The following is a 12,490-nucleotide window of genomic DNA, read 5'->3' as shown; positions in this document are numbered from 1 at the left end:
TGTTATTTGTTTAATCTTTTTGTGATTTGATTTAGACAAAAATTAGAGTTTGAAATTTAAGGTGATTTGTTAACTTGTTTTATTATTAGATTTGTTAGGTCCAGAGTTTTAAGCTTGTCTTTATTACGGTCTTTCATGTTTATTTGGTTAAAATTATGACTTGGGCTTGGGCTAGGCCATGTGGGCCAATGGGGTAGAGGCTTCTATAAATAGTCTTATCTAGGTTATTGTAGTAGAGCTCTCCCACATCTGTAATCATGTAATCCCCAAAAGGAGAACCTTGTACCCGACAATCCTAGAGATTGTGTGCAAGGTTCTCGAAGATCGTACCAGACAGTCCTTGAGACTGTGTGCGATCTAAGCAGCGGCACAATGTTTAGTAATGATAAATTTCTTTTTGTTCTTATGGATTGATCTTACTTTCCTCATTCGATTAATCCTAGAGTGATATCACGGGTTTTTCGGGACTAACAAGTGGTATCAGAGCCATTGAAGTCTTTCAAAGGCTCGGTTTTGATGTCACTCGAAGAACGAAAAGAATATTTGCTCAGTATAGGGTGTGTGTGTTCGTAAATAGAGGTCTCGGTTGATGAAATCTGGTACAATTTCGGTCAGTTGAAGACGGTGTCGGTTTGACGACAGCTGATCGGCGAAGATGGTTGAAAGCCGAGTTGTTGAGGGTGGTTGTAAGTTGGTGAAGAACAGCGGACTACGGAAGTAATCGGTGATTGCGACGGTGATCGTCGGAGCGATGAAGCTGAAGATGGTTGTAGGAGTGAGGTGCTACGGTGTCTAATGGTGGTTCGCGTAATAGTTGCAGGTGACGAAGATGGTTGTTGTAGTCGCCGGCGACGGTGATGATGCAGTCGCCGGTAACGATGAAGTAGAAGGTTTACTCGATATAGATCAGACGAAGATCAATCATGAAAATCTGATAAAAGCAAACCGATGCATCAGACTTGATTCCATCGCTCGGCTCGAGATAATTGCTCGCCGGTGGTTATCGTTCAACTCATTTGGATTGGTTATCTGGTTGGATCGATGAGGTGATTAGATGGTGATGTTATGGTAGACGCCGGACATCGGAGAAGAAAGGTTGTTGGCCGGAAGTGGAAAAGAGTGGCGGCAGATGGTTGTTTACGATGGCTGCCATGGTTGTTTGTTAACGAGATGGATGATGATGAATGTTTCTGTTGTCCGATGTTGATGAATGTTTGAAGATGATGATGTCACGCATCATCAGCAAAGGAATGTTGAGGAATGAATGTGGCGGCTGCACATGATGTCTATTCAGATTTTCAAAAACCCTAAAGGATCTATGCCATTGGATGATGGGAAAAGATCAACGGACATAGATGGAAAATAATGTTGTGTAACTTTATGTGGGGCCACCATTTCCAGCCGAGAAGCTATTATGGCTGGTCAATTTTTAAAAAGGGGAACAAATGATTGGAGCCCAGGTTTGTGTTATAGTGGATTAGTTAATGTAAGCCCAACAATTTTCTTAGCCCAGATTCCATTCGTGATACATCCGGAATTCATAAAGAATCCGATTCCATCCGAGATCAACAAGACATTTATTATCCGAGACAGTCGTGAATATCATCCGAAGTTGATTCATTTTTCATCCGACATTGTCCGACATCCAAAGATAGTCTTATCTAGGTTATTGTAGTAGAGCTCTCCCACATTTGTAATCATGTAATCCCCAAAAGGAGAACCTTGTACCCGACAATCCTAGAGATTGGGTGCAAGGTTCTCGAAGATCGTACCAGACAATCCTTGAGACTGTGTGCGATCTAAGCAGCGGCACAATGTTTAGTAATGATAAATTTCTTTTTGTTCTTATGGATTGATCTTACTTTCCGCATTCGATTAATCCTAGAGTGATATCACGGGTTTTTCGGGACTAACAAGATTATTCTATGGGGAAGAATAGAATGATAACTTTTTTTTTCAAAAGAAAGAATGAAGATTTTTTTAGAATGAATAAAATGTTTTGGTGTCTTTGTTCGTTTGTTTGTTAAACAATATTTACATTTTAATGTTTGAGAAGGTTTTTTATTTGATATTAATGTTTCATCCGACCCGACCTGAATCGAATCACCGACGTCCGACCCGAACATACAACTCGAAACTACGCGATAGAAATTTTTTTAGGTCCGTAACCTTCCGACCCCCCGAACTTTTTTTTCAAGCTTCGCCACTGCCACCGGCCACCCACAACCGCCCTTACATCACCGTCCAACCATAATCACCGCCCCTGCATCATCTTCTTGTTCTTCAGAATTAGGGTAGAGAGAGAGAGAGTTTTAATGTTGCTTTGATTTACAGAATTTGGGGAGAGAGGGGGAGAGAGAGACTTTAGACTTTAGAGAGAGTGTATGTGTTTTGGGTTTATATATATTTTATTTTATTAGTTTTTAATTAACATATGTTTTTAATTATTACACAAATATGAGTTGATTTCACTTTTGGATCAAAATGACAACAAAAATAAACCAAATAGACCTAAATTCAAAATGTTTAAGTTTTAGACTAAACTATAAAGTAACAAAAGTGAAATACTCTTTTATTTTTTTTACGCCCTTTGTTTTAGTAAAAGGGTTTTTTTTTTTGGAAAATTTAAAAACATTGCACATTCGGCAATGTTCCTGAAAGACCTTTAAGAATACTACTAACCTCACTGATGAAACCGCAAAGTTGAGCATAACATCAAACAAGAACGATGGATGATTCCAAGATTCATGAACTGAAGCTCTTCGTAGAAAGCTGTCAATCAGACCCTTCAATTCTCCACAACCCATCACTAGGCTTCTTCAAAACCTTTCTCCAGAGGTATACTATAATTCCACTTATTATTATTCTACGATTTTTAATTAATAATTTTATTTCTTCAATTGTTTGTTTCCAGTCTTGGCGCCAAAATCCCACCTGCCTCAACACCGGTGAGCCCTATTTAATTGATTTAAGTGTGTTTTTGGTTTCAAGTGAGTGCTGTTAAATTGAAAAGATTATATGTTTTGAGCTTTTGGGGGTGTTTGGGAAAGTGGGATTGTATGTTTGAAGAGGTGATGTGCTCATTGGTTTTTTAAAGTAGATGATTAAGTTTGAGATTTTGGATGAAGAGAAGTGATTATGATTGATTATTTTTTATATTTTAGGGTGAAACACAAGTGGTTGATTTAGGTAGGTGATTTGAGATGGTTAAGCCGCCCGTACCACCACGGCTACACCGTTGACACTGTCACAACTAGAGGTGCTCACTGCTCAGATTGGGATTAAACCCTAAATTGGTTTGGGTTGGTCAACAAAAAGTCAAAACCGGTTTTGGGTTCAAAGCGATTCGGATTGTGTCGGTTTGTTGACCGGTTTTTGTATGGGTTTGGTTTGGATTCAAACCAGCTTTGATTGTTTTTTTACCAGTTGGAGGAACCGGTTTCACAGTAGAGGATTACAAACCGGTCCCAAACCTACAGGTTCAATCGGGTTGGAACCGGTTCGTGTGTATAGGTTTGGAAACGGTTTCTATTCGGGCTACAAACCGGTTTCACCACTAGTCACAACCTCCGCCACCTTTGTCGCCATCCCACCACCGCTGCTGACTCCACCTGTCACAATTAACTGCCAAAACATATTGGGGGATTATATATATATATATATATATATAGGGGAGGGTTTAAATGAGAACGCTAAATATTGCGAGAACCGTGAGAACGAATGAAAAAAGCAATCAAAACCATTTTTTTTAATACAAACCTCATTGTAATTAAGATACATCATCAAAACAAGAATTTATAACATCAAATAATTCATTTCTCCTTTCAAAATCACTCTTTTTAGATTTTTTACACATGTGTAAATATAACAGATTTACACATGTGTAAATGGCAAACTTACACATGTGTAAATTTTCTTTATTTACGAATTCACGTAAATTTAAACGTGTAAATTGAAGTTCTAACATTGTATTCGAATAATAATAATAAGTGTAGAAAAAAAATTTGAATTTGAATTGTTTTTGACCAAGTTCTCATGGTTTTTTTATTTGTTCTCACGGTTCTCACAATATTTAGCGTTCTCATTTAAACCCTCCCCTATATATATATATATATATATATATATATATATATATATATATATATATATATATTTTTTTTTCTAAAACAACTCACTTCAACCCGAGCCTCTTTTGGTCTGAACTGTTTTGGCCCGAACCAAATTGATACTTCTTTAAAGCTGCCTGTTTTGACCCTAACCCATTTTATTCAGAACCCGTTTTGACCCGAATCCAGTTCGCATCTGTTTTGACCCGTTACCCATCACAACCCGCCCCACCCTTTTTTCAAGAGGACATTCCCCAAGGGTTTTAAGGGACATGACTAGTGTTTAATTGGTAACTTTAACGCAGTGTCAAGTTTTATTCTTTTTCGGTTTTTATTAACGGTATTTTGGTCTGTTAGTTTTGTTAGATTCTAGTGGCAAATGGCAATAGGTTTTCTTTAATTATAAATATGGTTTCTTGTCCTAAAGTGTTGCTATAGGTGATATAATTGTCCCACTTGTTGATAGAATTGTTGTGCTTTTATTGACTTTTATCTTAAAGACTATTTTATATTTTAAATATTATAAAAAACTGTTATCCAAGTTGTGATACAAGTTTTTAATAACACGATTCAGGTGGTTGTAAATATTTTAGTATACTTCGACTGACTTTTAATGGGATATCATAATTATATAAACGCATTGGACTTGTTACCAATAAATAAAATCTAAATTGACTCATTTTTGCACAAGTGGGCTGAAATCGACTCTAGAACAGTAGAACTGTAGAAGTCCAGATTTGCGTCATTTTTGTTCAGATTTTTTTACTTAATGAATCCTTGGTTTTAAAAAGCAAGAGGCGCACCAAAGCGACGGGTCCAAAACCGAGGCGCGAAGCGCAAAAGCGGTGGGCTTTACGAACCTGAGGCGCAAAGTGATTATATAATTTTTTATATATATCCCACAGGTTTTTAGCATCACTTATCCAAAATATAGCTATAAATAAGGTTTATATATGATTTTACCTACAAGTACAAGCCAAAAACCCTATTGTACAACAGTTTGATGCTTAAAAACAGAATAAAAACACCTTATGTACATGAGGCGCGCGCCTCAGGCCAGTAAAACCCCCAAAATTTGCGCTTTTTGTAAAAAGCGCGCCTCGGGCTACTTAAGGCGCCAAGGCTTGCGCCTCGCGCCTAGGCGCACTTCAGGCGCGCGTTTTAAAACCCAGAATGAATCAGACAATTTTAGACTCATTCATATAATCATATGTTAATGGAAGAACATATATATGTTTAATTCTGATCAAATCAGGCTGATTTGATTAAAATGTCTATCAAGTATTTTTTTCAAACAAATGACCCTGTTAATCATATGTTAATGGAAGAACATATACATGTTTAATTCTTTGAACTTGCAGCCTTGATGTATTGATGCATTTTTATTTCCATACTTTTCTGTCACGTATTTTGATATCTATTTTTTTTTGTTATAATGTGTCTTTTTTGACGTTTCCAAAAAAATCTTATGAAGGGTGCTGAAAATGGACACACGTCCAACGAGGATATTGTTGAGTCTGACCTGGAGTTAGATGATTCTGATGTCGTAAAACCTGACGATGACCCTCCACAAAAGGTGGTAAAAATGGATGAATTTTGACCTGGTCAACCACTGTTATACAAGTATTCCTTTTTCTTATTCTTGTTATCAAGTTATATCACCTTTTGTTTTAGATGGGAGATCTCTCAATTGAAGTTAGTGATGAAAGCCGTGATCTTGCACAAAGTTTGAAGTCAAAGGCTATTGAGGCAATCTCTGAAGGCATGTTTTATATGTTGCTGAGGTGGCAAAGTGGGAAGGGTGGGTAGGGTAGCCGGTCAAAAGGGGGAAGGTTGAACTGTTGAAAGGGTCAGTTTTTGTACGGGTCGAAACAGTCTGGATCTGGTTGTGTTGCCTGTTGACCCACAAACACTATTACGTAATAAGGAATTCACGCGTTAGTTATGAGTTATGTCAATATTATTATGATAATAATCTGAACCGTTGAATAAAACAGTTTTTGTGTGCATAAGAATAGCCTTTGGTGAGTCGGTGACTTTCAACCTGTTCAGCCCGTTCCCCTTTTAGCTAAACATTTTGACCCGTTTGTGATCAAATTCATCCCGTTGTTAAGTTATTGGGTCAAATTAGCCACCTTTAATATGTTAATCTTTTTTTATTTTTTTTTATTTTTATTAATGTCTACTAGTCTTTGAAAAATTATGTATGTTGTAGGTAATCTGGATGAAGCTATAGATCACCTAACTGAAGCTATAACACTAAATCCAAGTTCAGCCATATTATATGCAACGAGAGGTATTTCTCATTTGCAAAAGTAATAATTAAATATTTATGTGGTATTTATATGTGTTTTTTCAAAGTGATTATTGCTACTTGAAAAGTCAGAATTGGATAATCTGGAAGTATGTTAATTAAAGCTAGGGATATATAGATGATTTTTTTAACCCTAATCGGTAAATCAAGATCAAATTCTTTTTTGTTAAACACATAATAATGATTATTTCAATAATCATTTGATACACATCCGAATGTGAACGTCCCCTAACTGTCTTCCTTTGAACCTTTGGTTATTTATATTTTTGTCTCTATACCTAATTGCAGCTAGTGTATATGTGAAACAAAAAAAACCAAATGCTGCAATCCGAGATGCTGATGCAGCTTTAAAGGTCTGTCTTTACACCTTAGCTAGTAATGGTTAGGGGCTGAAAGCGCACACTGCACACAATAGAAACGAAATTTACTTTTTTTTTTCTTATTTTAGCAACCGATTTCATATACCTGATTTTATTTGTAAATTGTTATGTCAGCTTCACATGTGAAAGTATCTGAAAATTTATAAATAAATATTTATTACATGTTTGCAAAAAGATGATCTTTTTCTTTCAGAAAGTTATTTGAAAATAAATATTAGAGTAAACTGCCATTTTGGTCCCTGCGGTTTGGTCACTTTTGCCACTTTAGTCCAAAACTCAAACCTTTTGCATCTGGGTCCCTGTGGTTTCAGTTTTATTGCCATTTTGGTCCAAAAATGAAATCAGGTCATATTTGTCTTATAAAATCCTGCAATTTTGTCCTTTTCCTCAGGGGCAAATCAGGTCATATTTGTGTTATAAAATCTTGTATTTATTTATAAAAAAGAAATGACCATTTTGCCCATGTGGAAAAGGACAAAATAGCAGAATTTTATAAGACAAATATGACCTGATTTCATTTTTGGACCAAAATGGCAATAAAACTGAAACCACAGGACCCAGATGCAAAAGGTTTGAGTTTTGGACTAAAGTGGCAAAAGTGACCAAACCACAGGGACCAAATGGCAGTTTACTCTAAATATTATATATGACATTATATGCCACGTGGCATATAGACATACACTAAAACATTATTTGAAAATATCACCTGGTTGCTAAAACCGGTAATAAACTGCAAGTTGTTTTTCATTTTGCGCCTAGTTTAAAGTTGGTTGCTAAGATTTTGGAAGAAGTGTAAAGTTTGTTTCTATGTCATGCAATATGTCATAATGGATACAACTTAATCCATCATCATATGAATTTTTCAGATCAATGCTGACTCAGCAAAAGGCTATAAAACGCGTGGGATGGCAAGGGCTATGCTTGGTCATTGGGAAGATGCAGCACATGATTTGGGTCTAGCATCGAATTTGGATCATGATGAGGAAATTGGGTCAACCCTTAAAAAGGTGCTTCTCTTTCTCACACCTGTTTTAGCTTTTTTTAAGGTTTAATTTCGTATAAAACCAGCTTAACGTTTCAGTGGTTTAGCCCATTAACCTTATTCTGTTTTTGCAATGGATGCATCCCTTAGTTCTTTTTTTTGACTTGTTGAAATTCTGCTTTGACATGTTGAACTACTTAAGCGGTTGTGTGGACAATGGACACAAGTATGAATTATAAATAGAGTAAAGTACACAAATGGTCCCTGTGGTTTGCACTTTGCAACGCATTTAGTCCCCTGCTTTTTCTAAAAGTACATGGATCATGGATGGTCCCTATGGTTTGCATTTTGTAACACATTTAGTTCCTAACTTGGACCTCCTAAAACCTTTAGATTTGATAGCTAGGGACTAAATGCGTTACAAAGTGCAAACCACAGGGACCATCCGTATACTTTTGAAAATCTAGGGACCAAATCCAAAATTTTGGTAAACCACAGGGACCATCCGTGTACTTTACTCTTATAAATATAACAATGATAATAGAACCTGAAAAAGTTAAGGGATATATCATACAACCTTGGTTTTAAATAAGCGCGAGGCATTTAGGTCCCGAAAGCAGAGGCATTAGGTGTGAGAAGCGAGGCGTAAGCTTTAAGTACGCGAGGTGTTTCTCTATGTACAACCAAATAAGCTTGATGTACAACCACACGTCGCATCTCTCTTGTCTCTTTTACATATCAACCATCTTCACCAAGCAAACTGTTCATAACTACCATTCCAGTACACGTCGAGTACCAGACGCATTTCATATTTGGCTATTTTCTTAAAATCTTACCTGGTTAGCCCGTTGGAGATGAAATTTGACCCTAATTGTCCCTTTACAGATTGAACCTAATGTTCACAAGATCAGAGAGCATCGGAGGAAGTATGAACGATTAAGGAAAGAGAAGAAAGTTAGAGCAACTGAGCATGCAAAGCAAAAAACGAAAGCGGAAACCGAGGCATGTTATATTCTTTTCTATATATTTAGAATATCATTATAACTTTTAATCTAGGGTACAACAAATCTTTAATTTATAAAAAAATTAATCCCTATGAACTGCAAAGTTTATCGGCAATATTTTTATATGCCCTTTTGGGATTTTAACAACTCTGATCAAGTTTAAGATGATTTATTCGAGGCTTACGTACAATTTTTATTTAATGCAGGATGTGAAGGCTTCGACTCAAACATATGGTATGTGATTTCACTTTTATGCGCATGCTATTAAATTTGAACTTGTTTAATATTTTTGTGTACTTTTATAATTTTTTTATATGTTGATCTTTAGGTGAAGTGGTTAGCATTTGTAAAGCTAGCGAGTTGGAAACAAGGTTGACCGCTTCATCAAAGTCAAACCAACTAGCCATTTTGTACTTCACGGCTACATGGTGTGGGCCCTGCCGGTTCATGGCTCCTCTCTATACAAGCTTGGCGTCCAAGTACCCAAAAGTAGTGTTCTTGAAAATCGACATTGATGAAGCGAGTGATGTGGCCGCAAAGTGGAGTATTAGCAGCGTGCCAACGTTCTTTTTCACTAAAAATGGAAAGGAAATTGATAAAGTTGTCGGGGCAGATAAATCTTCACTTGAAAACAAACTCGCCAAGTATGCTTCATAAGCTAAGGTTCCTAAATTTTGGACCAACCGTTGTGTTCTTTTTAACCTTTGTTTTAAAAGTATGTTGTCATTGTGTAACACCAGAGGTTCTGGGTTAACTCTATTGTCGACGCTTGCCAGGTCCTTTTTAATGGAAAAACAGGTTATGTCGTGTGTGACATGTCCTTGTTTAGAAAGGGTAAAATCATGAAACCCAAAATGGTGATTTTAGGGGAGCATGGTTTGACTCAAACAACCTACTTTTGTTTTCGGGTCAACCAGACGGTATGTATTAACCAAAGATTAGGTGTTGGTATGTACTATGTAGTCTAATGGTAGCGTCTATTAGGGCTGTTTAACGAGTGTGTCAAGTTCGCTTCAACTTGGGTTCAAACTATAATGAACTAGCTTGGCTCGGCTTTGTTTATTCTTAATGAGTTAATTTTGAGATTGATTGTGTTCGGCTCGTGAAAAGCTTGAGCCAACTCCTTTAAATTAAAAATTAATAGTTAATAATTATAATGATATTTAAAGTGATAGTTAACCATAAAAATAATGTTACGGTGATCTCTAGCATGCTTATTGATTATATTATGTGGCCTTGGTTACAAATAGAATTGAGTCTTCTTTTTTTTTTGAACCATTGATCTCATTTGGAGTACTGAATGTTAAAAGAAAATTGGATTAACCACTACAATGTGTCACATCAAATATTATTTATCATTGTAATTTTCATCAACTCATCAAATAAAAATTACATCGAAATAAAAATAAACGGACAACAAGGTGTGCTGTCAAGGAGCAAGCAAACAAGCAAGCTGCCCTAGTCTCTATTGGTATATATTAGTCGTGGCTTTATTTGCTTGCTCTCTTTTTTCGATATTTTTCTTCGGTTTTCAGCCCAATCTAGTTACAAAGAATGATGAATAATATAATGAGTTTATACATCGAATTCCATACCTGAATACAAAAGTATTCAAATTTATTTCATTATATATGGGAACTAGGTGTTGCCCTGCCCGCTTTGCGGGACACTAAGCCAAATATTTATCTTTCATATACGTCTGTGTTTCAGTTACTTGTACATACTACTCATAACACGATCTCAAAAAACATTACATCAAGAAAACCAATTAAAATAAAACACTATCAATACTTTTGCAAAAAAAAAAAAAAAAAAAAAAAAAAAAAAAAAAAAACTAAAACGATGGAAAGACTATAATTTTTAACTGGGACAAAATTGTAATTCTTTAGGACAAATGAGCGTGTGCCACGCAACCGCCTGACACGAATAAAAATTACACCGAGTCAATAATTAAAACAAAACACTACCGTAGATTTGTCAAAAAAAAAAAAAAAAAAAAACTAAAACGAAAGCATGACTGTAATTTTACACTGGGGGCAAAATCGTAATTTGACAGAAAAAAAAACAATGGCAAACCTGTAAATTTGAAACCGAGGGCAAAATCGTAATTAGGATGGAGAGAAAAAACAAAACCAATGGCAAAACTTTAAATTTAAACTGGGCAAAATTATAAATTGGCTGGACCAATGGGGAAGTGCCAGGCAGTTGTGGGAACAAAATCGTAATTTTTGAAATGAGAACAAAATCATAATTTTGAACAAAGGGCAAAATCGTAATTATATTTTGAACTGGGTGCGAAATCATAATTTTAAACTGAGCGCAAAATCATAATTTTGAGCTATGGGGAAAAACATTATTTTATTTTGAACTGTCGGCAAAAACGTAATTTTTAGCTGAGGGCAAACTCGTAATTTTGAGCTAGGGGGAAAACATATTTTTATTTTGAGCTGAGGGCAAAAAACGTAATTTTAAATGGAGGGCGAAACCGTAATTTTAAACTGGGAATAAAATTAAGAATGAGTTTTTGAACTGAGGGCAAAATTGTAATTTTGAGGCAGGGGCAAAATTATAATTTTACTTTAAACTGTGGGCAAAAACGTAATTTTAATTAAAGGCCAAAATCATAATTTTAAACTGAGAATAAAATTAAATTAAAAATAGGTTGGTCCAACATGGAAGTGGCAGGCAAGCTGCCTGACACTATTCCCCTAACTTAGAAATGTATATGCAGGAAATATTTGTTTTATAATTTTAAATGGGTTGTGTTTATAACTTGGTGGATTGAACCCGAAACGAAGCTGAGATTTTATACACACAAACCTTAACGTGGCAAGAACCCGAACATGGTATGCATATCATGGAATGAATCAATGAAGACAACCTAACCCCCCCCCTCACCCTAAAAAGCTAAATTCTAAAAACTAAACCCCTCAAAAACCTAAAAAAAAAAAATAATCCCCCAAGCTAAATGCTAAAAACTAAACCATAAAGCTAAACCCCCAAAAAAACCTAAAAAAAAACTTAAAAATCTAAAAAACACACATTTTTTTTTAACAAAAATCGCTACTTTTAGTCTCCAAAAATAAAGCTAAACCCCCATCATATTTAAACGTCAATAACCTTTTATACGTGATTATTTTCTAAAAAAATTACACCATAAAAGTCAGCGTTTTTTAATCTTTCCAACGAGTATACTATTGATATACTTTTCGAAAAAAATAAAATGGGTTTTATGGCGTTTTTTCTGAACTGGGTGTTTTATGGCGTTTTAGACTAGTTATTTTTATGGCGTTTTTCTGAACTATGTGTTTTTATAGCGTTTTAACTAGGTATTTTCATGGCGTTTTTCTAAACTGAGTGTTTTATGGCGTTTTAAACTGAGTTTTTCATGGCGTTTTTCTGAACTGAGTGTTTTATGGCGTTTTTTTTTTTTTTTCTGAATTTGGTGTTTTTATGCCGTTTTCTTCGAACACCCAGTTCATGTGTGTGGGTTTTTTTGACAATATTACCCCTTTGTATAATTTAGCATCAATGCCACATGTCAACTCCAAAATCGTTCTCACCGTTCTCACACTTTTCACCGTTCTCTCTAAATCCTGACTCTCTCTCTCTCTATATATATATATATATATGTATGTATATATATATATGTATGTATATATAGATATATATATGTATATATATGTATATATATATATAACGGA

At 35.4% G+C, this 12,490-nt stretch overlaps 1 protein-coding gene across 1 annotated transcript; it reads left to right on the top strand.

The window, feature by feature from the left end:
* Positions 1-2,649: 2,649 nt before the first annotated feature.
* On the top strand, positions 2,650-9,626 carry LOC110898404 (TPR repeat-containing thioredoxin TDX). Its single transcript, XM_022145183.2, has 10 exons — positions 2,650-2,838; positions 2,915-2,948; positions 5,581-5,682; positions 5,781-5,868; positions 6,322-6,402; positions 6,709-6,773; positions 7,667-7,807; positions 8,668-8,784; positions 8,993-9,020; positions 9,115-9,626. The coding sequence occupies exons 1-10, from the start codon at positions 2,729-2,731 to the stop codon at positions 9,441-9,443; spliced, it is 1,095 nt and encodes a 364-aa protein (XP_022000875.1). The 5' UTR covers positions 2,650-2,728; the 3' UTR covers positions 9,444-9,626.
* Positions 9,627-12,490: the final 2,864 nt, after the last annotated feature.

This window comes from Helianthus annuus, chromosome 16 (assembly GCF_002127325.2).
Source record: "Helianthus annuus cultivar XRQ/B chromosome 16, HanXRQr2.0-SUNRISE, whole genome shotgun sequence".
Taxonomy (NCBI): Eukaryota; Viridiplantae; Streptophyta; class Magnoliopsida; order Asterales; family Asteraceae; genus Helianthus; species Helianthus annuus.
The sequence above is the reverse complement of the archived record's forward strand: the minus strand, read 5'-3'. Positions and strand labels throughout refer to the sequence as shown.